Below are 25,852 nucleotides of genomic sequence, written 5' to 3' on the forward strand. Positions count from 1 at the left end.
GGCCGCGGGCGGCCGCCCTGCCCCTGCCCCGGCCCCGCCGGCCCCGGCCCCGCCGCGGCGCGCATGGCCCCGGGCGGGCTCTGGGCGCTGGGCGCCGCCGGTGCCGGAGCCGCTGCGGGCCCGGAGGGGCCGGGCGGGAGGTTTTGTGCGCGGCCGGCTCCTCCCCCGGCCGGGCTGGCTCGGGAGAGGGAGACGGCAGGAGGAGGAGGAGGAGGAAGAGGGAGCGGAGCGGAGGCGGGGGGAGCGGGAGGTGCCGCCGCCGGCACGGGCGGCCGTGCCCCGCCCGCCCCGGTGTCCCTAGCGTCACCCCGGCACCGCCCGGTGCCAGCCGGGTGAGCCGTCCCTCTGTCCCCTTTCCCGGCAGTCCCGTCCCTGCTGCCCTGAGCATCGCCTCAGGGTGTCACAGCGGCACTCGGGGATGCCCCAGTTCTGCTCCCGCTGGGCACTCTGAGCTGATAGTGGCACCATGGTCACCTCCGCACCCTCCACACTGAGCCTTGGGGACATAGTGACAGTTCCTGTGCACAGAGGAGTCACAAAACGGGCTGGCAGAGTCCAGAGCCTTTGGCCGCCTCCTGTCCCCCTTCACTGTCTGGCACCACACCCTGGTGTCGGTTTGGGGTTCGGGAGGTGTGGCAGGGTGACAGAGGAAGGGTCAGGCGGTGCTGTTGGGTGTCACGGTCCCTCCTCCCGCAGAGCAGGTGTCCCTGGGCCGGGCTGTGAGCTCGGGGTGATGACAGGACGGTGACCTCCCCGGGGGGATAACAGGATGGCAGCAGCAGTGTGGTGCCCACGGATCGGGCACAGGGCCGTGTGCTGCCCCTGGAGCGAGCTCAGGCTAAATGCAGCTGCCGATGCTGAGCAGATGGAGCGGGATCAGCCGCCCGTGGATCCCCAGGGACGGCTCTGCCGCGAGTGGCGCCGGGCTCAGGAGCTGCTGATCCAGACAGGAGAGAGGATTGAGCCCGGCCGGAGTTTCCTCCCGCCCGCAGCCAGCCCTGATGGGCACGGGATGTCCCTGAGAGCCCGGCTGGGGTCACCCCTGCCCCTCACAGCCCCCCGAGGGAGCAGCCGCCTTGTGGGGACTGCAGCTCCCACCCGGGGCCACCCCGGGCCCTCAGCCTTTCCTCCGGGGCAGATGGGAATGGGGATGGATGAGCCCTGCCAGGGGTGGTCTCTGTGCCCGGGGAGCTGCTCTGGGCTGGGGATGCAGGGCAGGGGCTCAGGGCAGCCCCTGGCCCCCAGAGCCCCACCACCACCATGGGGGCTCCCAGCTCCCAGCCTGCCCGAGGAAAGCTGCTGGCACTGCCGGGGCTCTCTCTGGCCCAGGCACTCTGGGCTGAGCTGAAATTCCATCTACAAAAGCCCCAGGCTCAAAGGTTTGACTCCTGGGCTGACTCTTCATCCACTGCTGGAGCTCATTTCTCAACATCCTCCTGGCCAGAGCTGTGAAATCCATCATTACAAAGCCAAAGGATAAAATGTTCCTCCCTGCTCCTATCCAAAGGTGACAATCCATACACAGAGTGTTCCCTGGGACGCCTGGCAGGCTCCTGGCCCTGCTGCAGCACCCCCCAGTGCAAACCCCACTGCAGACCCAGGAGATGGGAACTGGGATCTGCCAGAGCGCTCGTGTGGGGCTGCGGGGCCTTTCCTGGCTGAATTCTCTAACAAGGGCAGGTTGTGCCTCATGCAGCGTGGGAAGAATGGGTTTATCTAGAGCAGCTCCCGGCTCACTGAGGAGAAAAGCACTTGTTGTTTCTCTCTGGCCGCTTTTGGCTGCACACTGGAGCCCCGAGCATCCCACGCGAGCCAGGGAGGGAGAGGCAGAGCTCCTGCCGAGCTCAGGGCAGCCAGAAACACAAAGCAACTCCTCAAGGAAGGCGAGGAAAAGCCTAAAGGAGAGCAAGGGGAGGGGAGAGTCCAGAGGCAGGAGCTGAACTCAGGCTGGGTCAGAACCTGGTGTTTGTTAGGGTGGGATGGATGGGAAGGGAGAGCTGACAAACACAGCCAAGGGAAATGGCTTTAAAATGAGAGAGTGAACTCAGTCATGCACAAAAGCCCAGTCCTGCCAGGATTAGGAGGTTTGGGTAGTGAAAGCATTTATCCCAGGATCCTCTCAGGCCCCCCAGCTGCTCCCCTGATGTCAGTGCAGGAATCCTGACAGCACACATCAGCCAACGACTGGAAACTGAATCGGGGCCTTTAAAAGCATAGGCAGAGGCATCCCCTGGCTGTCAGTGCCTCCCCCCAGCCCGGAGCAGGCAGAGGTGCCTGCCCCACAGGTAACTCCAGTGCATTCCAATCCAAGGCAGTTTGCACAGCGGAGTGAGCCTCAGGAATGCTCACCGTGTGAATCTGCCTTTCAGTGGCACTGTACTTGTCATCTTCCCTCTTTTTCAGGTCATTCTGAACGTGATGCCTTCCTATTCAGGCTGAATCAAATATTTATCAACGCTGCAGCATCCGGCCCTGCTGGGTTGCGTCAGCACTTTCTCCCTAAAATGCCTTTTTTGGGATCTCCTGCCTCTCTCCAGCTCCTGCCTCTCAAGCTGCCATTTCCTGCTTCGGCTTCAGAGCAAATGTGGGGTGGGCAAAATCCAAGTGTCAAACATCAGGAAAGGATGGAAACACTTGGTCCCTGTGCTGGAAAATTCCTTGTTATGGCATGAACTTGCCCGGGACAGCAGACAGCCAGGATGGGTATGAAAACACGGAGGGGTTGGGTTGGATTAGGGAGACACGGGGACAGGACAGCCCTGGGCATGGACAAGAGTCCCTGTGCCAGGGAGGCACTTGAATTTCAGGATAAAATCCCGAATTGATCCAAGCTGGACTGACTCAGGCCCCAGAGAAATCCATTTCCATGCTGCCAAATCATCGTGATAATAATAACAGCAAAAAAAGAGATAAACTTTCCTCCCTGCTCACTGTGCTCTGCCCTGGGACAATGTTTGCTTTCTTTGAGCCTCTCCCGCTCTCTTGGCACGGGCTGGAAACATCTGTGCTGTGGAGTGGAAATGTGCTTTCAACAGCCCTGTCCCCTCCGAGCCTGGGGGCAGCTGGGGGAGCCCGGGAGGGGCTGGGGGAGCGGCCTGGGCTGGCACTGCCCCCTCCCTGCCCATCCCTGCCCATCCCTGCCCATCCCTGCCCCTCCCTGCCCATCCCTGCCCATCCCTGCCCATCCCTGCCCCCTCCCTGCCCATCCCTGCCCATCCCTGCCCATCCCTGCCCATCCCTGCCCTCCCTGCCCATCCCTGCCCCATCCCTGCCCATCCCTGCCATCCTGCCCATCCCTGCCCATCCCTGCCCCATCCCTGCCCCATCCCTGCCCCATCCCTGCACCATCCCTGCCCATCCTGCCCATCCCTGCCCATCCCTGCCCATCCCTGCCCCCTCCCTGCCCATCCCTGCCCATCCCTGCCCATCCCTGCCCATCCCTGCCCATCCCTGCCCTCCCTGCCCCCTCCCTGCCTGCAGCCGTTTTTGGGCCCAAGGCAGAGAAATCTCCCCCCCGGATCCCCTCCCTCCCCAGCCTCTGCAGCTCGGATTGAATTACAGATAGGAGAGTGAGTTATTCCGTGCCCCATGAAAGATGCATGGGGCCTGCCTTTTTTGGGAGTCTCTGAGGAAGGACAGCATCGAGGCAGGGAAATGCTGCTTGTGCAGGGCTCAGGCTGATGAATGGAGCTGGCCATGCTCCGCTGGTTCCCAATGAAAGCAGCAGATAACCCCGGGCTGCAGGAGCTCCTGCACTTTGTTCACAGCAATTCCCCTCGGGTTTAATGCATCTGCTCCATCCCTGGTGCTTCACTGAGCAGGTGTCTCCAGGCTCTTTCCACCCATTATCCTGTGAGCTGGGACTGTGATCCCCCAGCAGGAGCTGAGCTGGGATCCAGCAGCACTGAGCGGGGATTGTGCCTGGACAGTGCCCCGGGCTCAGCGGGGCTCAGCGGGGCTCAGCGGGGCTGGGGGAGCTCAGAAACCTCACCCCGGGGGTGTCCCAGGGGTAAATGAGCACGGTGCAGAGGTGAGAGCGGCGGGGGGGATGTGTAGGGAGGGACAGGGGTGTGCAGGGAGGGACAGGGATGTGCCGGGAGGGACAGGGATGTGCAGGGAGGGACAGGGATGTGCAGGGAGGGACAGGGGTGTGCAGGGAGGGACAGGGATGTGCAGGGAGGGACAGGGGTGTGCAGGGAGGGACAGGGGTGTGCAGGGAGGGATGTGTAGGGAGGGACAGGGGTGTGCAGGGAGGGACAGGGATGTGCCAGGAGGGACAGGGGTGTGCCGGGAGGGACAGGGATGTGCCCACAGGGATGTGCCAGATGGGACAGGGATATGATGGGAGGAACAGAGATATTATGGGAGGGACAGGGGAACAGGTCCTGCCAAGCTGAGCACAAGCCTGAAAGGTGACAGAGGCACCCAGAGCAGCAGCCTGGGAGGGAATGGCCTCTGTTTCCTGTAGGAATGTGGCTCTGGGAGCAGCCACACCAACACAGGACTCTGGCTCTACAGTGGGTTCTCCCCCTCCTGCAGTGACCGGTTTGGGGTGATCCATGGGGACAGCATGGCTCTACTGAGGTAGAACAGAGCCCCGATCTCCAAACCTGACCCTTCTCCACACTCTGCCCCAGGGGAGCTGCAGTGCCAGAGTTCCTGGCACCCCTGGGTGGCTCACAGGTCCCTGCTCTTTCCCCCACACAGGCACAGAGGTTTTCCAGCCTGTCCCACATTCCAGGGCTGGCCCTGGATCCCCAGCACTGCTGCAGAGCCTGTGGAACCTGCTGGAGGGTTTGTGGCTCACAGCACCAGGGGCTCCAGAGGAGGAGGGGATTCTGCCTGGATTCCTGGGCTGAAGGCTCCATTAGTGAGAGCAGGGGTTTCAGGCAGAAGGAAGAGGATTTGCTCAGGGTTTGATGGACAGCAGAGGGGCACAGGCTGAGAGGATCCCCCTGTGCTGTGAGCAGGAAATGCTGTCAGTGGCACGTGAGGAAAACCAAGCAATGACACCTTTAAATGCCAGTCCCCAGTGCCTTCCAGAGCTGTCAGTGCAGGTGTGGAGATAAATCATCTCCATTAACTGAAACATCTGAGATCCTCAGCATTAAGGGCTGCAGCGTTTTGTTCTGCTGCATTCTAATTGATGACAGAATTCTCCCAGGTCTCCAATGCCTGCAAGAGAAATCCTTCCCTTGCATCACTTCCCAGGCACTGATCTTTACACAAACAGCACTCGAGAGCTGCTGCTTTTAATCCTAGATGTGATACTGAGTTAGTAATAAGCACTTCTGCTGTGGAAATTCAGAGCCTGTTTGAGGAATCAGGCCAAGCGTGCCAGGCTGGAAATACCCAGGCATTTCTAGCAGTGGCTGCACTCCTAGAACAAGGTCCCTGAACAGAGCTTTAAACTGGACACTGCAAAGGAACAGCCCCAGCATCCCTGAGTGCCTTTGGGAACGTGGGGTTAAAATCTTGGCTCGAAAAAGCTTCCCAGTGAATGCCAGGAGCTGGAGCTGATTTTTTTCCTTAATCAGGAGCAGACAAATTAAAATAAACACAGAAGACTGAATTTACACAACAAGTCATTCATTAAAGGCAGGGCAGGAGGGGGGAGGGAAAAGAGAGGGAGTGGAAGAGAGAGGGAGTGAAAGCAAGATATCATCCAACAGGAGCAGATCCCTCAAAAGGGAGCAGGTCCTGAAACAGGGAGCAGATCCTGCAAAATAGAACAGATCCTCCAAAAGGGAGCAGATCCCCAAAAGGGAGCAGATCCCCGAAAGGGAGCAGATCCTCAAACAGGGAACAGATCCCCAAAAGGGATCAGAGCCTCCAACAGGGAGCAGATCCCAGCCAGGCTGTTCCAGGAGCCTCTGGGAAAGGTGGCAGTGACAGCAGGGAAGTGTTGAACAACAGCCAAGCTGCGTTCCCTGTGTCCCAAGGTGATTCTCAGAAGCAGGGAACCCTTCACACCAATCTGAAAGGAACACAAGCCCCTGCTCCCCCTGAACTAGTCAGACCCATTTGTTCAGTGCTGTGGGGGCTCTTGGTGGGGATCTGGTAAATGCAGGACAGGAAATACAAAAATGGACTCTCCTCTAATTGTAAAAGTGCCCTAAATTTGCCTCAGCTGTAAGGAAAAGGATCCCCTGAGAGGCTGAGGAAGCAGCAGCCCCACAGCTCCTGCTCCAGCTGCTTGTGCAAACCTGGGGAATTCCAGATCAGGCTGGCGGCATCTGGAATCTGAGAATCCCACAATGGTTTGGGCTGGAAATTACCTTAGAGCTCACCCAGGGCCACCCCTGCCATGGCAGGGATACATTGCAGTGTCCCAGGCTGCTCCCAGCCCTATCCAGCCTGGCCTGGGACATTCACAGGGGTGTCCAGTCCACAGCCTCTCTGTGCCAGGGTCTCCTCAGCCCTGTAGTAAAATAATTCCTCCTAATTTCTCATCTAAACCTTCCCTGCTCTGCCTGAGCCTGTTTCTGCTTTCCCCACAGGCAGGAAGCACTCAGATGTCCCTTTGATTTCGGCAGGTGGGACAATCACTGCAGGAATTGGGACAATTGCTCCTTTTCAGCTGAAGCAGAGTCAGTGCCCAGCGGAGTTCAGGGCCTGCAGCAGCAGCTCCCGGGGAGCTGTGCCCAGAAATTGGGCCAGGGGCACAAAGGGCCTTCAAAGGGCTCTGAACCAGCATCCCTAACCCAGGGTAAGGAAAAGAGACACAGCAAATCCATGGAGTGAGCTGCAGGCAATGCCCACGGTGATGGCACGGCTCCCTGGGGAGCTCCTGAGGAGATGGCACACGAGTGGCACCATGAGAGCCCAGGGCTGGCTGCAGAGGAACCTGCCAGGGTCCTGGGGGAGGCACCTGGACACAGACCTGAGTGCAGGAGAGCAGAGCTAAACCAGGAGGAGGGCTGGGGGAAGACGGTTCCCTGTGTTCCCTCTGTTCCTTCTGTCCCGTGTTACCCCTCTATTTCCTGTGTCTCCTCTGTCCCCGGTGTCCCCGGTGTCCCCTGTGTTCCATGTCCCCTATGTCCCCTCCATTCCCTCTGTCCCCTGTGTCCCCTCCATCCCCTGTGTCCCCTCCATCCCCTGTGTCCCCTCTGCCCCCTGTGTTCCCTGTGTCCCCTGTGTCCCTCTGTTCCCTTTGTTTCCCAAGTGCCTTCTGGAGCCCCTCCAGACCCTCCCAAGGGCCCTGAGCTCTCCCTGAAGGTGAGCACCCCAAGCTCTCCTCCAAGCTCCCCAGGGTTTGATTTCCACTTTAACCCCATCATTGTCCTTCTGTCCTGCCCAGGCTGTACTCTGGGTCCCCCGGAGCAAACGGGGACCTTTGGGCGGCTCTGGTGTTCCCAGCAGCCAGGCAGCCCCACCAGGGCTCTGTCTGCTGCCATCCTCTCGTGGATGAAACCCAGAGGCTGTGTAGGAGGTTAAAAATATCTCCATTCATTATTTACTCCTTGCAGCAAGAACCCGCTGCTTTGAAGTGTGATTATAAATACAAACACCATCAGAAACCCCGCCTGCCCACCCTTCCCCTGCAGGAATATTTGCTCTTTGTCCTGCTCTGCTCTCCTGTGAACCCTTCCAGCTCACCTCCTTTAAATACGTATCTGAATTTTCTTTGAGTGCAAACCAGCCCTTTCTGGAAATGCATTTCAGGGGTGCATCCCCCTTTGCCTTGGCAGCCTGAGAGCTGCTCAGCTGTGATGGGGACCAAAATCAATTCTGCTGTTTATCCCAGCATTTATAGAGCTCACAGAAATGGGGACCAAACCCAATCCTGCTGTTTACCCCAGTGTTTATGGAGCTCCCAGAAATGGGGACCAAAACTAATTCTGCTGTTTATCCCAGCATTTATAGAGCTCACAGAAATGCACGTACAGATAATCCCACGTAGGTGGAAAACAAGGAGCATCATCATCACCCACTGAAGGGTTCTGCCACTCCTTCTCAAAACACAAACAAAGGAATCTTCAGATCAGCCCGAGGGAATAAACACGTTCTCCTCTATCTGAAGGCAGAGTTCCTTTAAGGTTGACCCGACTTTATTTTCAATAAACATCTTTCCCTCCCCCAGCAGATCTAAACCCTTTCTTTAGAGATTAACTCCCTGTGGGGTGGGGGGCTGTGCATTCCAGGTTTGGAGTTTCGTGGGGAGCCAGGGGCCCATAATTCCCACTGGGAGCAAGGTTTTGGGGATAAAGGGTGATGTTTGCTCACTAAAACGCATCATGGAATGCCCCATCCCTGGCAGGGTGGACACTGGGGCAGGGAGCAGCCTGGGACAGGGGAAGGTGTCCCTGCCATGGCAGGGGTGGCACTGGATAAGCTTTGAGGTCCCCTCCAGCTCAAACCATTCTGGGATTGTATTTTTCAGAAAAATTACAACAAAGTGCTGAAAACAATCCCCCAGGGAGGGAGGGAGGGACAGTCCCAGGGTGGGGCTGCAGGGCCAGCTCCCCTCCAGGGAGGGAAATTCCCCCTTGGGAGGGCAGTGTCCATCCCCAGACCCTGCTGAGCCCAGGGCAGCTCTGCTCTGCAGGCACCTCACAGGGATTTTCCATTCCCAGTACCTGCTGCATTTCCAAGGAAAAGTCCAGAGATGCCTTGAGGAATCACCCAGCTCTGCAGGGGGGAGACAAAACCAGCCCTTGGCCCAGGGTTAGCCATTCCAGGGACTAAATTGTGTGGAAACAGGGATGGAAACATGTTTGTTTTGATAAATGCTGTGGGTTTGACTGCAAGAAAACATCTGCAAAACCCCTCCTGTGGCACTGAAGGCTCTGCTCCAGCTGGAAATTTCTGCCGTGGGACATTATACATGTCTCCACGAGGAGCTGGTGGCAGTGCAGTGACAGGGAATTGTTGGTGTGAGCAGCAGGCGGGTGGGACGGGAGGGGAATCACTGCACAGGGCTGGGAGAGGAAAATGGGAAGGATGCAAATGGATCTGACAGTGGTGGGGGATAAAAACACACCAGGACCTTCTCCCCAGCTGCAGGGACAGGAGGGCCTGTGGATTTCCCATTTCAATGCTCTGGAAGTTGCATTTGGTGAGAGTGAGTGAAGAGGGCAGGGAGGAAGGAAGGTGGGGAGAAGGAGGGAAAGGTGAGCGCTTGTGTCCTCCACAATCCTGGCTTTGAACAGAAATGTCTGCTGTGGGCAGCAGGGGAAGGAGGAGGCTGGAGGCACTGCCTGTCACTCCCATCCCACGCATCTCCTCTTCTCCCCCTTCACCCCAATCATCAGTGGGCATTCCTCTCCCAAGACAGCCCCGTGGGAGCCAGTGCTGGGGTGAGACAGGGATGGTTGGGACACTCTTGGGTGTTCTGGAGTCAGTTCTGGGGTAAGACAGGGGTGCTTGGGACACTTTGGGCCGTTTCTGTCACAGTGTAACTGCCCAGGGAGCACACACAGCCCCTCGGCGCTGCCCCCATCGTGTGCCAGTGTGGGAACTGCTGAGCCCAGCCCTCCGGAGGAGCAGGGCATCCACACCCCCCAGATCTGCAGGGAAATCAGCTCCAAGCCTCACAAAATGTGCTTTTTGTAGCCATTTGCGGAATTGCTGAGCCCGTCCCTCGGGAGGAGCAGGGCATCCACAGCCCCCAGATCTCCCCAGCTTCACAAAATGTGCTTTTTGTAGCCATTTGTGTTATTGCTGAGTGGGGCCCTCTGGAGGAGCAGGGCATCCACAGCCCCCAGATCTCCAGGGAAATCAGCTCCAAGCCTCACAAAATGTGCTTTTTGTAGCCATTTGTGGTACAAGGCAGTGTCCAATAGTCCCTCACCTCGGGGGGAGCAGGGGATGACCCAGACCTGCAGGGAGGGATTGTCCCTTCGTTAATTCCCCGTTGTTCAGAGCCACCCTGAGCTGCTCTATTTGTGCCAAGGCTGGCAGGAGCCCAGAATGCAGCTCAGGGAGCAGAGGTGAGCCAGGCAGGTCCCTGTGCTGCTCTGAGACACCTCTGTGGGGACAAGGAGCAGAAACGCCCCAAAGGGATGAGCTGATGGATATTCCAGCTCCTTCCAGAGCACACGGGGGTTGAAGTTTCCTTTTTACTGAAGATTTCAGTGAAGACGCAAAGTCAAGGGAAATGGGTAGGGGGTGGCAGGGCTGGGGAGCTCTGGGGCTGTAGGGTGAGGGGCTGGGGTGCTGTGGGGCCATGGGTGAGGGTTTGGGGTGCTGACCGTCTCCAGGGAGGTCAGAGTAGGTCCCAGATCTCTTTATTCCCCATCATATGTCCCCTCTGCCTCCCAGCCCTGCTGCTCTCCCACCGTGTCTTTGTGCTGGAATTTCTTTGAATTCTCCAAGAGTTTGGAACTTTATTCAGCAATAAGGGGCAGGAAGGAAGAAGCCCTTTCAGGGTCCCTTTCAGCACGGCAAGGGCTCGGCAGAGCTCGGGCACCCCCCAAACCCCAGGCAGGGCTTTGCCACCCCCGGCAGCACTTCCAGCCAGGGACAGGGGGAGTCTCTGCCGGTGCTGGTGGGTCCTGGGCAGTCCTGGGTACCCACGGAGGCTGCAGAACCCCCTGGGTGCCTGAGGGGCTGTGCTGGGCTGGGGGCTGGGAGGGAAGCGGATCTGAGAACGTTTCTGGTGAGCTCTGGAGCTCAGTGCTGGAGCTTGGCCTCAGAACTCCCACAAGATCTGCCCGTGCTGTCCCTGTTTGCTGAGCCCCACGCTGCAGATAGGCCAGGGAGGTGTGAGAATCCAGCCTGGCTGCCCTCCCCTCCAGCGCCCCAAACTGGGCCAGACTGGGTGGAGTGAGCCAGATCTAAACTGTGAGAGGGGACATTGAATGTCCCCAGGGGCAGCTCGAATGTCCCCAGGGGCAGCACCCGCAGTTCTGGCCCTGGCACTGCCTCGGCCTCTCCCACAGAACCACGAGGGCTGATCTGGTCTGATCTGATCCGATCTGATCCAGTCTGATCCATTCTGCTTTGTTCTGATCTGGTCTGGTTGATCCATTCTGCTCTGCTCTGCTCCGTTCTGCTCTGCTCTGCTCCGTTCTGGCCGTGGAGGGGCCCAGGGGACCGGAGCAGCCGCCCAGGTGGCCCCAGCCCGGCCGGAGGTGCCAGCACAGGGAGGGTCCCGGTGCCCGGTGCCCGTGCCCGCGGGTGGCACTCGGGGTGTCCCCAGGGCCCCTAGGCGCTCTGGAAGCCCCACACCTCCAGGAGCTGCACCTGGAAGTTCTCCCGGCAGAGCGGGGGGTTGTCGAAGGTCTCGCAGCGCTCCGTGTGTCCCCGCAGCAGGCTGGCGTCCAGGGACAGCGCTTGGCCTCCCCCTCCGCCTGCAAGGGCAGCGCGGGCTGGGCTGGGCTGGGCCGGGCTGAGCCGGGCTGGGGCCGCCCTCGCAGCGAGGGAAGGGCCTGGCAGGGCCGCTCCGGGCCCGGGCAGCGAACCCCGGCAGGGTTTGGGATGTGGGAACCCCCTGGGGCTCCTGGGGCTCCCGGGCTGGGGAAGGGGAGCTGCCCTCGCCTGCCCGGACTTCAACCCGATATCCCCAGCTGGAGCTCCGGGGAGCCAATAGGGATCCCCCCCTTATTGATAAGGATCCCCTCTTATCCATAGGAATCCCCCCTCACTGATAGGGATCCTCCCTTACTGATAGGGATTCCCCCCCTCACTCATACGGATCTCCCCTTATTGATAGGGATCCCCCCGTCACTGATAGGAATCCCCCCTTATCGATAGGGATCCCTCCTTATGGATAGGGATCCCTCCTTATCCATATCAATCCCTCCTTACCAATATCGACCCTCCCTTATTGATAAAGATCCCCTCCCTTATTGCTAGGGATCCCTCATTACCGATATCATCCCCCTTTACCGATATCGATCCCCTCTTAGCGATACCAACCCCCGCTTACCGATATCAATCCCTGTTACCAATAACGATCCGCCATTACCAATATCAATCCCCCTTTACCGTTACCGACCCCCCCTTACTGATACCGACCCCCCTTACCGATACCGACCCCCCTTACCGATATTGATCCCCCATACAGACATCATCCCCCCTTACCGATAACGATGCCGTCCCGGGAGCCGGACATGAACATGGAGGCCGTTTTGGAGGGCAGCAGGAAGTGCCTGGTGGCCAGGAACGGGGACAGGCGGCCTCTGCCCTGCGCCGAGGGCACGGCCAGGTGCTGGGGGCTGGAGCTGTCCCGGGAGGAGCCGAGCAGGGACTCGGGAGCGGGGGAAGGCGAGCGCTGCCGGGAGCGCGGCACGGCCTTGGCCAGCTCCGGCCTCTGGATGAGCACCCACTCGTACCTCTCTGCCTCGGGGCGCACCTGGGCACGGGACACACCTGGTGACCTGGGGGAAGGTGCTGCTGCTGCTCCGGGTGGGGCCTGGGGCAGGGAAGGGACGGCGTGTCCTGGCAGGACAGCAATGAGGGGACAGGGCCGGACACAAACCGTGACTCACAGTGAACACAAAGCACTCCCCTGTCCCAAAAAAGCCCGAGGTGGCTCCGCTCTTCTTCCTTTCGGCCCAGTCGGAGGAGAGAAAGGCCCCACACACCTGGGAGAGAGCACAGGGAGCTCAGGGATGGATCAGTCTCACTGGTGGCCTCTCCCCCTCACCCTCCCTTCCTGGTTCCCCAGCACCCCGGCTGAGGTGTGTCCTGGTGGCAGAGGGGCAGTTTGTGCTGCCCTGGGAGCTGGGACAGACCCAAGCCGGGGCACGACAGGGAGCTCACAGCCCGTGGGTGCTCCCAGCAGTGCCAGGGGGGTCACCCAGGCCGTCCCCTTCCCCAGCCCTGCCTGGCAGCGCTCACCTCCCCCTCGGTGGTTTTGATGAGCAGCACCGTGGGTTCGTAGCCTTCACAGCACGTGTAGAACCTGCAGGGATTGACAAGGCTGGGCTGGGGGAGCTGGAGCCCCAGCAGGGTGTGCTGGCTGTCCCTGGGCACAGTGTGCTGGCTGTCCCTGGGCACGGTGTGCTGGTTGTCTCTGGGCACAGTGTGCTGGCTGTCCCTAGGCAGGGTGTGCTGGCTGTCTCTGGGCCACAGTGTGCTGGCTGTCCCTAGGCACGGTGTGCTGGCTGTCCCTGGGCACGGTGTGCTGGCTGGCCCTGGGCAGGGTGTGCTGGCTGGCCCTGGGCACGGTGTGCTGGCTGTCCCTGGGCACGGTGTGCTGGCTGGCCCTGGGCACGGTGTGCTGGCTGTCCCTGGGCACGGTGTGCTGGCTGTCCCTGGGCACGGTGTGCTGGCTGTCCCTGGCTGCTCACAGCATGCTGGCACAGGGTGGCACAGGGGACATCCCTGCCTGGCACAGCCACAGGGCTCCCTGTGCCCCGGGTGGTGCCCAGGGGTCGGTGCCCATCTGGGTCAGCCTCTGCCCTCTGCCCTCAGCCACCCTCGGGACCCCGAACCCAGCCCAGGAGGGTCCCCAGCAGCCCCAGAGGCGTCCAGGTCCCTTGTGCTGCTCCTCCCTCCAGCACCAAGCCCTGCCCAGGTTCCCCCGTGCCCGCCCGGCCCCGGGGCAGGTGAGGCTTCACCTCTGCAGGCTGCAGCCGTCCTGGGAGGTGGAGAAGAGCAGCAGCGGGGGGAAGAGCGAGAAGCGCTCGGGCAGCCAGGACCAGACGAGGCGCATCTCCTGTGCCGTGACCGTGCTGGAGCTGAACTTCTGCATGTCCACGGCCAGGTGGAAGGATGGCCTGGGGGGAGGGACATCAGGGGGCTGGGGGCCTCTGCGTTATGGGGCACAGCCCCTGCAGCAGGTTCTGCCCTGCCCTGAGCACTGTGAGCTCCCTGCCAGCACCCCCAGCTGGGCTATGTCCCCTGACAGGGTCCCCAGCTCTGGCTGGGCCGTGTCCCCTGACAGGGTCCCTGACTCTGGCTGTGCCGTGTCCCCTGACAGGGTCCCAGCTCTGGCTGGCCGTGTCCCCTGACAGGGTCCCCCAGAGGCTGTGAGGGCCCAGCACAGCCACAGCTGCGGGAGTTTCCTGCAGCTCCCCCAGAGCTCTCCACAGGAGCTCCCATTTTGCCAGCTCAGCCCCAGAGCTGGGAGCGCAGAGCTCTCCTCACCTCCTCTGCACCACGGTGATGCCCCTCTCCACCAAGGCCTTCCTGTTGGCCATGTGCAGCAGCCAGATCTCCTTGCGGGAGAAGAGGCGGATGCCGAAGGCTCTCTCCAGGAGTTTGTCCACGCTGACGTGCTGGGCGATGTTCCTGACGAAGGCCTGCAGCTCGGCCTTGACGTCGGAGCCCTGCGGCCCGGCCGGGGCCGCCGAGAGCCGGAACTGCTTGAGCAGGGCCAGGCCGATGCGGTACAGCACCTTCTGGCCCTCCAGCAGGAACACGTCCAGCACGCGCACGGCGTAGGCCAAGGGCAGCCCGGGGAAGAGCCACGACAGCCACTCCGAGTAGACCTCGAGCACGTTGTCGGCGGCGCCGGCGATGAGCTTGTGGGCCGCGGGGCAGTGCTTGCTGGCCAGGTCCCCGAAGGTCATGCAGGAGGCCTGGTGCGCCAGGAAGGACTGGTCGATGTAGGCGGCGTGGGGAGCGTTGCTGGCGATGAGGCGCGAGAGGCTCTCGAAGCACCGGGCCTCGTCCTCGCTGTAGTGCAGCAGCAGCGCCGCCAGCGCCGGCAGCAGCGGGCTGTGCGTGATGTCGGGGAACAGGGCGCCCACGCAGATGAGGATCTTCCTCAGGGCCGTGACCCCGCGCGGGCTGAGGCAGTAGGTGGGCACGGGGCAGCCCTCCAGGAACTCGGGCAGGGGGTGCGAGCTCACGCTGCGCTGCCCGAAGAGCCGGCCGGCCACGTCCCGGTACACGAGCGCGTCGGGGGTGACGAGGCGGCAGGAGACGCGCTGGATGAGCCGGGGGTAGAGCCGGGCCCGGCCCGCGTGGCTCCCGGCCCAGCAGCCTTCCCTCGCCAGCCGCTTCAGCTCTTTCGGGGGCCGGCCCAGCACGTCCCGCGGGATCCGCGCCGGGCCCTGCGCCTCCGGCATCTGGGCCCAGTCCACGAAGGGCCCGCAGCCCCGGCCCGGGGAGGTGTCGATGTCCCACGTGTCGGCCTCGGACGTGACCACGATGGTGACCGGGGGCGAGCCCAGCGCCTCTGCGGGACACAGAGCTTTTATTGATCGCCTCTCCCCGCCCCACCAGCGGCGTTCCGCCCCGGCTCAGGGCGCTCTGAAGCCTCACAGCCGCGTCCTGCATTTCTTTGCTCTGCCCCGCCAAGGGAAGCGTTTCAGCCTTTGCCCTCTCCCGCTCCCATCAGCTCCAGGCCCCGGAGAAGCTGGGGCCAGGTCCCAGCTGGGTGTCAGGGCTGCTTCTCACACCGTGAGGGGCTTTTCCCCGCTCCCAAAGCTCCCGGCCCCGATCAGGGCTCGGGCAGCCACCGGCGCTGGGCAGAGCGGGCTCCGAGCTCCACCCGGACACACGGGAGCGGCATTTCCCCGGGGCTGGACAGACGAGAGCGGCATTTCCCCGGGGCTCGGGAGAGCTGAGCCGAGCCCTGCAGGGGCTGGGGGCTGTCCCCGCGTCGGTGAGCTCTGCTGGGCGCTCATCAGCGGCCGGGGACACTGCCAATTAGCCACTCATTAACTCTCTGGTGTTTGTACCGTGCCTGTGCTCGGCTGCTGGGGGCCAGGGAAGGATTCGCACCGAGACAAGGGGACACGGGGACAGCCCGTGGTGGCACATCGGGACGGTCCCGGGCCGGGTCCGGCTCTGGCTCTCGCTCTCCAGCTCAGTTCGGCGCCTGCCCAAGGCCAGCGGGAGCAGCGGGTCGGGCTCAGCCTGGTTCAGGGCAGGAGCTGCTGGATCCGGAGCCGCTCGGGCCGGCTCCTGACCCGGACACAGCCTGACCCCGGCACATCACGGGGGCTCCTGGCCACAGAAACCAGGCTGAGACATCACTGGGCGGCGATCAGGGGCCGTTCGCAGCCCAAATTCACCCCAAATCCCTCTCTCAGGGCGCTGCCCTGCCCGGGTACCGAGGAGCATCAGCCCGAGCCCACCCGACCGCCGGTGCCCCGGGTGCTGAACGGAGGCTGCGGCTGTGCCCGGCCCGGGACGAGCCGGGGGCTGGGGGCAGGACCTGGCTGTGCCCCAGCCCCTGCGGCTGTGTCCGGCCGTGCCCCAGCCCCTGCGGCTGTGCCCAGCCGTGCCCCAGCCCCTGCGCCCCCGCTCGGTCCCGCACTCACCCGGCCCGGTGCCCGGCACGGGCGGGTCCCGCTCGGTCCCGCACTCACCCGGCCCCGTGCCCGGCTCCTCGCCCGTGCCCGGCTCGGCCATGGGGCAGGCGGCGGCCGCGCCCCCGGGGCAGCGGGGCACGCTGAGCCCCAGCTGCAGCATCTGCCAGCTCGGCCACCCCTGCCGGGTCCGCTCTGCCCCGCACCTGCCGCGCTTTTAAGGTGCGGGCCGGCCCCGGCCCCGAGCTTTGTTTGGGGTAAACACGGCGAGGGGTGGAGCGGCTCCGCGCCCGCATCGCCCCTTCCTGCCCCGATTCCGCGCCGGGCCCGGCCGGGGACCTCAAACACCCCGCGGGCCGAGATAGCATCGAACAGCAACACGGGCAGCAAATGAACCCTTTATTTTCTCCAGGATACCCTTCGTGCTCCGCTCGGGCTGCGGCTGCTGCGGCTGCTGCGGCCCGGCCGCGGGGCTCCGGCGTTCCCCGTGTGCCCCCGGGGAAATGCTCGGTACCGGTCGGTGCCAGCCCCAGAACGCGCTGCAGAGCTGCACAATGAGCGGGAAATGCTCGGTACCGATCGGTGCCAGCCCCAGAACGCGCTGCAGAGCTGCACAATGAGCGCTGTGCTCACCGACAGAGGAGCTGGGCTGGAGAAAAAGCGGCCTCCAGCAGCTGGGAGAGGCTCCCGGGACACCGCCCCGGTCCCACAGCGCTGCTCTCAGCTCGGGCTGCACTTAGCGGGCACTTTTATAGGCATCCCAGCCTTGTAAAGGATCTTTATTTGCCTTTAAAATCGGATTGTTTCTGCTGTGATAACAGAAGCTGCAGGTTGTTCCTGACCAAGTCCGGCTGCACCTGCAGCACCTCCCCGAGCATCTCCTGGCCCCGCGGCCCCTCCCGAGCACACCTCCCTGCTGGAGGAGCCTCTCCTTCCCCTCACCTTCCCCGTGCTGTGCCGAATCCCTCGGGAGCAGCTCGGCTGTCCCGTTACCCCTCCCTGCCTCTGCCCCTGACGAGCGAGAGCCTCGGGAGAGTCAGCAAAGGTCCCCGGGCTGTGCAGGGTGCAGGGGGGCGAGAGAATCTTCCAGTGGAGTTGTCCGTATCCTCATCTCCCTCTCCCGATCCTCCCAGAGCCTGTCCAGGCTCCTGACGGGCGGTTCTGCTCTACAGGCCGCTCCCAAAGGGGCAGTGCCGGCCCCAGCCCCGCTCCCGGGGATCCCCACTCTGCACCCCGCGCTCTGCCCGGTGCCTAGAGGCCGCTGGTTCCCTCTGCAGCCCCAGCCCTGCCCAGCTCCGGCAGCAGCGCCTCCTTCCCGCTGCCTGCGCGGGACCCTTGGGTCGCCTTATCCTCATTTCATCCTCATTTGCCTTTCCCGGGACAGCGGCCGCCCCTCCTGGCAGCCCCCCGCAGCTCTGACACCTCCGGCAGCCGCTCCGGAGATGGAGATGGAAGTGAATTAGGGACAGGGCGAGAGGAAATGTCGCTTCATGCGTTTTTAATGGCGAAATATGAAATATGTAGAGGCCGCGGGGCTCGGGCTGAGCAGCGCAGCCCAAGGCCATGAATGTTTGATGGCCGCGGCCGCGGGAGCATCTCCGGCTGTGCGGGGACCGGGCCAGGGCACAGAGCCCACCCTGTTATCAGCATCGTTATCATTGTTGTCATTGTGCCCCGGGCAGGGAGGGGTTCAGCGGGGTTTAGGGCTGGGGTTTTGGATGGCAGGTCTCAGAAACCCCAAATAAGTGGGGTTTGAGCAGTATTTTCTCTTCCTTTGGAGAGTTTGGAGGTGCAGATTAAATTCCTGCTTTCAGCATGGTGAAGTGTCAGAATTGCACAGAGACACCTCAACAAGAGCAGAGCAATAAAAGATTGCTGCTCAATGTGTCTGTATTTATAGAGGGCAAAGTCCTCTCCTGCCATCAGTGCCACCCCTGAGGAGCCCAAAGCCCAGGGAAACGTGGGGCTGGTGCTGTTTGGAGCCTTTGTGGGGCTGGAACTCTCCGGGCTTGTGTTGGCTTGTTATGGAAACATTGCAGGGGTGGCTGACTTCTCCATAAAATCATTTGTCCCGTGCCCTGTGTTTTCCAGCTTCTTTTAATCCATTAACAGGTAAAGGGGGATATTTGGCAGCGTTTGATTCTACTCTAAACAAGGTTCCCACAAGGAGAGAGGTGTTTCCATAACAGAAATGCCTGTTGAGAAACCCATGGCTGAGCAGTCGCGTGCCCTGTGCCTGCTGAGGGCTGAAATGCAGGGAAATGTCTGTGTACAGAACTGGCCTTTCAGGGAGAATATAAACAGGGTTTATTTCTGTAGTATTTTGCAATTAGCATGGCTGAAAAATTTCTTGCCTGTTGCTGAGCCAAAAATAGAGCACAAAATCTAAAATAGAACAAAAAAAACCTGTAGGGTAAGATTAGAATCCGGCACTTGCCATCTGTGAACTCTGCTCCATTGAGCTGGTCTCAAAGCTTCCACTGGATTCTTTTTTTTCCCTGAAATGGAAATGAACCCTTTTGTCCTGCCCTGCAGCGGGAGGCAGCAGTGGGGTCTGTGCTCAGTGACTTTCTGGGCTGTGTCCCCTTTGTGCTGCTCTGGGGCAGTTCAAGGCAGTGTTCTCCACGTTTTTGGGATTGGTGGGAGCCACACAGGCTCTGTGTCCATAACACACAAACCACGATGGGCACGGACTTGGAATAATTCTCTTTTTCCTTCCACGTGTTTAAAGCACCCAGTGAGTCAATTCCTGGAGAAGAGAGAGGATAAAAGGGATAATAAAACCCCAGCCTTGTTCCTCAGCTGGTAGCCAGCTATGGACAGCGAAGTGACTCTGCCATTTCCTCCTGTGGGGTGAATTCCCACCTGGAATTCCCTGGTCTTCAGGGGTACATGCAGAGACACCTCAGGGCCTGGATCTTGTGCCAGGAAATCCAGCTTTGCTCTCTTGCCTGAGCCTGAGCTGGGACTGGGTCTGTAGGGAAGGGGCTTGGGGAGAGCTTGGAAGGAGTTTGGAGGCATCTTGGGGGGATCTCAGAAGAATCTTGGAAGGATCTCAGAAGGATCCTGGCAGGTGCTGGCAGGTGCTGGCAGGAGCTGGTGCCAGGCATGGAGCCCCAAGCTCTGCAGGGTTCAGCTGCCATTCCCAGCTCGGGGACCCTCTGCAATCCTGGTGGATCCTGGCCCAGCTTTGGGCTCCTGGAGGTGGCAGAGCCCCCCTGGAATGTGCCTGGGGCTGACACTCAGCTTTGCCCTGCATTAGAACAATCAGCACCTGGGGTTTGATGGGGCTGAGCGCTGACACTTGCCTGGCTGGTGCTGCTTTTCCACATCTAATCCAGGCCTGATGTGACAGCCCACGGTGCCCAGGCCCTGCTCTTGCCAGCAGCCCTTCCTTTCATTAACCTTCCTGCACCACTGATCACATGTTTGCTGGCCAGGCCTGGGGCTGGAGCTTTGCCCTGGAATTAAGCTGCTTTACTGTGCTCAGCACTCAGGGAGCTCCACATCCTGTGAAAGCTGCTCTGAAGCTGTTTGGGCTGCAGGGCTGGGCTTTAATGCTCCCGGGGCTGATCCCAAGTGACAACTGCTGCAGGACTCTCCCTGCCTGGGGACAGCATTCCTGCCCCTCCAGCCCTAATTAAGGAGCCCCTGGAATGCCCAGGGCAGGGTTGGGCTGTTTGTGTGCCCCCCTCGAGCAGGGCCAGCTCCATTTCCTTTAGTGGGGATTTAATGACAATTTCAGTGGCTTCTGCCCCTGTTTCTCCGGGAGGGTCTGTGCAGGCTGTTGGAGCAGGGGCTGCAGTGGGGCAGAAACCCCAGGGTGTCACTGCATTCCCAAGGCAGGGCGGGGAGAGCAGCCAGCAATGGGGACTCTCTGGGTGCTGCTCACATTTGTAGGGAATCTTGCACAGAAACAGGGAGAGGGGTGGAAAGAAAGAAGAGCCTGGTGTTTGACAGAAGGGCTAATCACCTGGAAATCTGAGTGTGGGCTGTGTTTTGAGGGGGTCAAGAGGAAAGTCAGACTTGAAATGAAATGAAATGAAATATGAAATGAAATGTGCCCAGGAGCAGCAGGCAGGCTCTGCTTCGGTGCTCGGGGTGGTTAAGGGAGATGTTGTGATTTAAAACAAGTGCGGTTTAGTCACTTTTAGCAAAAAGGGATTTTTTCCTATTTTTCTTTCAGACAAGCCGGAGCGCAGTGCCCGCGCTGCCGCGGCCGGGCAGAGGAGCTGCGGGCTCTGCTCGGGCGATTTTCCAGCAGCGCTGCTCCATCGCACGGCCAGGAGATGTCCCCAGCTGCCCGGATTGCTGCGGGAGCCCGGGATTGCTGCGGGAGCCCCGGCCGGGCCGGGCTGGGCTCGGAGCCCTTCGGTGCCAGCGGGACCCGGAGCCCCTGTGTCCCCGGTGTCCCCCCAGTGACCCCCCAGTGCTCAGCAGGGCAGGGCAGTGCTCAGCCCTCCCTGGGCTCCAGCTGGGCTTTGGGAAAGGGGCTGGGGCTCTGGGACAGGGGCTGCCAGGACCCTGAGAGATCCCCGGAGCAGCACAGGGCACAAGGGCCAAATCTGGGCAGAGGAAGAAGCAGAAAAGATGAGGGAAGAAGAGAAGGGAATGAAAAAATTCCAGGTCCTGGATACAGTGGTCAGTCCCCCTGATTCACAGGAGCTGTCACAATAGGCAGAGGAGCCCCTGGAGCTGTCACAAAGGGTGCAAGTGTTACTGGAGCTGTCACAAAGGGTGCAGGTGCCCCTGAAGCTGTCACAGTGCCCGGAGTAGCACTGGAGCTCTCACAATGGTTGCAGGAGACCCAGTGGCTCTCTCTGGGACTGAGTAGCCACAGGGCTTGTCCTGGTGCACTGGAGCAGCCCCAGGGCCCGAGCAGTGCACAGCAGCCCCCGGGCTGCCCCGAGGCCGGGCCAGGAGCAGGACCTGCAGCAGGACCAGGACGTACAGTGGCCGCAGCCATGGCCCACGAGGACCTGAGCTATTACCGGGGGCAGTACAAGGACAGGCTCCTGTCCCTGCTCAGGTCAGGGCTCCTCCAGCCTCCCCCCATGTCTCCATGGCTCCTTCCCTGCCTTGCCAAGCTCCATCCCTTCCCTGCCGTGCCAAGCTCGCATCCCTGCCCCGCTCCTATCCCTCACCTGCTCCTGCCCCTTACCTGTTCCTGTCCCTTACCTGCACCTCTCCTTTCCCTGCTCCCATCCCTCACCTGCTCCTGTCCCTGCCCTGTTACCCCCTGCCTTGCCCCGGCTGTTCTGGGGGTCCCTGCAGGGAGGGCTGGGGGTTCCGAGGTGGGGCTGGGGTCCTGCCTGCCCCCAGGACACAGCCCAGCTCCGGAGCAGCCTGCCAGGGTGCCGTGTGAGCTGGGGACATGCGTGGCAGGGAGCTGCAGGCAGCCGAGGAGGACTCCACCAACTCCTTCATCTGCGTGCTGAAGAAGATGAAGGAGGTGCGGCAGATGGAGAAGGTTGTGGAGGAGACAGAGGAGGTGAGGAGGCTAGGACGTGCCTGGGGGGCTTTGCAGGGTGGCAGGGCAGGCGGGGAGTGGCTCTGGCTGTGGCAGCCTTGTCACCCTAGCTCTGGTGCTGCCAGGCCTTCGCAGAGAGGATGAAGACCCTCGCTGAGCAGTGGAGGGACCTGCATGCCAGGAGGGCCCAGCTGAAAGCCCACGTGGTGACATCTGGGGCCACTGTGAAGGTACAGGTGGCACACCTGGCACACCTGACACTCCTGGCACCCCTGGCACTCCTGGCACACCTGATACACCTGGCACACCTGGCATACCTCATGCTCCTGGCACACTTCATACACCTGGAACATGTAGCACACCTGATACACCTGGCACACCTGGAATACGTGGAATATGTAGCACACCTGGCACACCTGATACTACTGGCACACCTGGCACAGCTGGCACACTGCCCCTGCTCACTGACTCCTCTCCCCTGGGAGGAGCCTTGGCTCAGCACTCCCCGTCAAGGCCAAGGCTCCCCTGAGCTGTGGGGAGCAGGGATTTGTGCCCTGGTGGGAGAGGGATTGTCTGGAAGGCACAGCCCGGCCCAGGTGCTGCCCCAGGCCAAAGGGACAGGGAGGGGGGTGGCACAGGGACAGTCCTAGGGGGGTGGCACAGGGACAGGGAGGGGAGTGGTCCCCAGTGCTGGCCTCTCCTCCCTGGAGGCTCTCCTGAGTGACCCAGCTCCTCCATCCTGTGCCTCCCTCCCCCTCTGGCTGTGGGTGCTGATCCCCAGGAGAATGAAAGGCTGAGAACACAGGCTCTGAAGAAAGCCAAACAAGAGAAAGTGGAGAATTCGAAAAAGGAGAGTGAGCTCCTGAGGGCAAGGAGGGAACTGGATGACCTGAGAAAAAAGCACGAGAAACTCTCCAAAAAATTGCTGATGTACTCTCCATTCAAGAGGTACCTGGAGGATGTGGTAGAGAATTCACAGGTGAGCTTGGATGTGGCTCAGGGTTTGAGCCAGAGGGAGGAGGCAAGGCCAGGGACATCAACCCCTGACCAAACCCAGAGACTCCAGGTGGGTTGGGAGGGGCTCCCTGGAAATCAAGGCGGGTCACAGGGAGCAGGGTCAGGAGAGGAGAACCAGGACAGGTGAAGGTAGGGCAGGGTGTTCCTGATCCCAGGCAGGGTGTCCCTGACCCCAGGGATGGCTGGACAGGATGTCACTGATCCTAAGCAGGGCAGGGCAGGGTGTCACTGACCCCAGGCAGGGTGTCCCTGACCCCAGGACCTGTGCTGCAGTTCCGTGACATTGATGACATCATCAGCTACTACAAGGCCCTGCTGAGGACCCGCAAGGACCTGCTGCAGTCCCAGTGGTGGCACCGGCAGCTGATGGAGCAGGGCAAGGGCCTGCAGCAGCAGCTCAGGGCAGAGAAGGAGGCTGAGATGCTCCAGTGCAGGAACGACCTGGTGCAGCTCAAGGAATCCTTTGACCAGGCTCAGAGTGACATCCAGCAGTGGGTAAGGAGCTGATGGGTGCCCAGGGGGGGCTGGGGGGACAGGGCTAGCTCCTCCTGCAGCCAGGGGCTCGTGGCAGGGCCAGCAGCAGTTTGGGGTGGGAGGAGGTGCCCCATCCCATCCCATGGATCCCATCCCATGGATCCCATCCCATGGATCCCATCCCATCCCATCCCATCCCATCCCATCCCATCCCAGGGCTGCAGGAGGAGCATGACAGCCCGGGTGAGGGCAGGTTTGTCACCAAGGGAGGTGACAGTGGCAGCGCTGAAGGGCTGGCAGGGAGGGCGTGCCAGGGTGGGCACTGCAGGGTGGGCAGCACAGCCAGGCTGGCTCCTGGCTCTGCTCTGCTCCCAGCACACCGGGCTGCACCAGCCCCAGCCCACCAGGTCCTTCCCAGCCCAGATGAGGCTGAATTTGGGGTCCCCAGTGGGGTCCTGGGGCTGAGGCTGCCCTGCTGGGACGTGTCTCGTGTCCCCAGGAGGAGCGCTGGGCCAAGGTGCAGGACAGGCAAGCCAGGAAGGCCGTAGAGCTGAGGTCCCTCACCATGGCCATCCACGGCCTGTTCCACACCGCCAGCACCCGGCTGCAGCCGCAGGGCAGGGTGGCAGCTGGGGACAGCCACCGGCAGCTGGATATGGTAACGTGGGACAGACCCAGGGACAGCCCCGGGTACAGCCCAGGCACAGCCCCAGGGACAGCCCCGGGTACAGCCCAGGCACAGCCCCAGCACAGCCCAGCACAGCCCCAGCACAGCCCCAGCACAGCCCAGCACAGCACAGCCCAGCACAGCCCCAGCACAGCCCAGCAACCAGCCCGCCAGCACTGCCCAGCACAGCACAGCCCAGCACAGCCCCAGCCAACAGCCCCGGGGCCCTAGCCCGCAACCAGCACTGCCCCAGGACAGCCGGGTACAGCCAGGACAGGCCAGGGTAAGCCCAGGCACAGCCCCAGCACAGGCCCAGCACAGCACAGCCCCAGCACAGCGCAGGTCCAGGGACAGCCCCGGGTACAGCCCAGGCACAGCCCAGGCCAGCCCAGCACAGCCCCAGCACAGCCCAGGGACAGCCCAGCACAGCTCAGGCACAGCCCCAGCACAGCCCCAGCACAGCCCAGCACAGCCCAGCACAGCCCCAGCACAGCCCAGCACAGCCCAGCACAGCACAGCCCAGCACAGCACAGCCCAGCACAGCCCCAGCACAGCCCCAGCCCAGCCCAGCACAGCCCAGCACAGCCCCAGGGACAGCCCCGGGTACAGCCCAGGGACAGCCCCGGGTACAGCCCAGGCACAGCCCCAGCACAGCCCAGCACAGCACAGCCCCAGCACAGCGCAGTCCCAGGGACAGCCCCGGGTACAGCCCAGGCACAGCCCAGCCCAGCCCAGCACAGCCCCAGCACAGCCCAGGGACAGCCCAGCACAGCTCAGCACAGCCCCAGCACAGCCCCAGCACAGCCTCATCCTGGCCAGGACACACAGCAGGAATGGCTCCCCCAGGGCAAGGGGAGCCCCCTGGCCCAGCACAGTCCCCTCCTCCCCTGGGGACCCTGGCAGGAATGGTGGGGACAGCGGGCAAACCTGTCACTCTGAGCAGGGGAGTGGGGACCAGGTGTGGATAGGGGTGCAGGGATATGGGGGTGCAGGGATGTGGGGATGCAGGTATAGGGGATGCAGGAATGCAGGGTTGTGGGGATACAGGGATATGGGGATGCTGGGGTGCAAGGGTTCATGGGTGCAGGGATGTGGGGATGTGGGGATATGGGGGTGCAGGGACAGGGGATGCAGGAATGCAGGGATATGGGGATACAGGGGTGCAGGGATGCAGGAATGTGGGGATGTGGGGATACAGGGTTCAGGGGTGCAGGGGTTCAGGGATGCAAGGATTTGAATGTACATGCGTTCAGGGGTCCAGCCATGGCCAAGATTTGGTTCCATTCCCCCACAGAGGCACACTCTAGTGCTTTCCTGTCCTGTCACTTAGCTCAGGGACATCATCTGCCCTGCAGGAGGGACAGGCTCCCTCTGCCTCCTGCCCCCACTGCTGCCTGACCCTGCCCTGTCCCTGTCCCTCTCCCACCCCAGATCCGGCAGTTCATCCACGACCTCCAGGACTTCACGGAGGACATGAAGGAGCGTGGCCGAGCTCTGTGAGAGCCTGCCCTGCCAGCGAGGCAGCAGCAGGGCGGGCAGGGACAGGAGAGGACGAGAGAACCTGCAGAAATTGCAGACTAAAGAAATAGCAAATATTTAAAGCATCTCTTCATTTCCTGCTGATCTTCCCTGCTCTTCTGTGAGCCCGATACTCAGCAGCAGAGGAGAGAAAAGCAGAAGGGAGTGAGCCCTGCGTGGCTCTCGGAGTCCCAGAGGCCTCACAGACACTGGCAGTGCCACCAGGAGCTGCTCCTGCTCTGGAAAATCAGCTCCTGACTCATCCTGGAGCACAGAGCATGCAGGGCCTTTGTGTCTGTCCATCTCATCTCAGCTGTGACATTTCCAGAGGGACAGGGCCATCCACACCCCCCCGAGAGGTGACTCAGCTGTCCCCAGCCACAGCCACCCTGTCACCCACGGGGGTGCCACCCTCTGGGTGGTGGCAGGAGCTCATGGGACAGGAGCAGCTCTGCCCTGTGACGGATGGATGGGGACACAGCTGTTACTGCCCTGTGAGGGATGGATGGGGACAGGGCTGTCCCCTCCTGTGAGGGGTGGATGGATGGATGGATG

General features: G+C 61.7%; 2 protein-coding genes across 2 annotated transcripts; one reads left to right on the forward strand and one right to left on the reverse strand.

The window, feature by feature from the left end:
* Positions 1–10,352: 10,352 nt before the first annotated feature.
* On the reverse strand, positions 10,353–16,314 carry LOC135455368 (TBC1 domain family member 24-like). Its single transcript, XM_064728521.1, has 7 exons — positions 16,212–16,314; positions 14,038–15,073; positions 13,509–13,667; positions 12,787–12,850; positions 12,435–12,530; positions 12,028–12,298; positions 10,353–11,294 (listed from the first exon to the last, which is right to left on the reverse strand). The coding sequence occupies exons 1-7, from the start codon at positions 16,312–16,314 to the stop codon at positions 11,149–11,151; spliced, it is 1,875 nt and encodes a 624-aa protein (XP_064584591.1). The 3' UTR covers positions 10,353–11,148.
* A 4,801-nt stretch (positions 16,315–21,115) lies between these two features.
* Positions 21,116–25,279, forward strand: CCDC42 (coiled-coil domain containing 42). The gene is made up of 7 exons (XM_064728882.1): positions 21,116–21,180; positions 21,537–21,642; positions 21,732–21,851; positions 22,403–22,600; positions 22,912–23,133; positions 23,612–23,770; positions 25,211–25,279. Exons 1-7 carry the CDS (start codon positions 21,116–21,118, stop codon positions 25,277–25,279), a joined length of 939 nt encoding a protein of 312 aa, XP_064584952.1.
* The last annotated feature ends 573 nt before the right edge of the window (positions 25,280–25,852 follow it).

This window comes from Zonotrichia leucophrys, chromosome 18, assembly GCF_028769735.1.
Source record: "Zonotrichia leucophrys gambelii isolate GWCS_2022_RI chromosome 18, RI_Zleu_2.0, whole genome shotgun sequence".
Classification (NCBI taxonomy): Eukaryota; Metazoa; Chordata; class Aves; order Passeriformes; family Passerellidae; genus Zonotrichia; species Zonotrichia leucophrys.

What these genes read in the sequence shown, in the direction of transcription:
- LOC135455368 (XM_064728521.1), bottom strand. Translation starts at nt 16,314, where the DNA reads ATGCTGCAGCTGGGGCTCAGCGTGCCCCGCTGCCCCGGGGGCGCGGCC. An exon ending in ATCACCGTGGTGCAGAGGAG is followed by an intron (nt 13,668 to 14,037) that starts GTGAGGAGAGCT and finishes CCCTCCCCCCAG; the next exon opens with GCCATCCTTCCACCTGGCCG. An exon ending in CCGGGACGGCATCGTTATCG is followed by an intron (nt 11,295 to 12,027) that starts GTAAGGGGGGAT and finishes CTGCCCTTGCAG; the next exon opens with GCGGAGGGGGAGGCCAAGCG.
- CCDC42 (XM_064728882.1), top strand. Translation starts at nt 21,116, where the DNA reads ATGGCCCACGAGGACCTGAGCTATTACCGGGGGCAGTACAAGGACAGG. An exon ending in AGGCTCCTGTCCCTGCTCAG is followed by an intron (nt 21,181 to 21,536) that starts GTCAGGGCTCCT and finishes CATGCGTGGCAG; the next exon opens with GGAGCTGCAGGCAGCCGAGG. An exon ending in ATGTGGTAGAGAATTCACAG is followed by an intron (nt 22,601 to 22,911) that starts GTGAGCTTGGAT and finishes CCTGTGCTGCAG; the next exon opens with TTCCGTGACATTGATGACAT.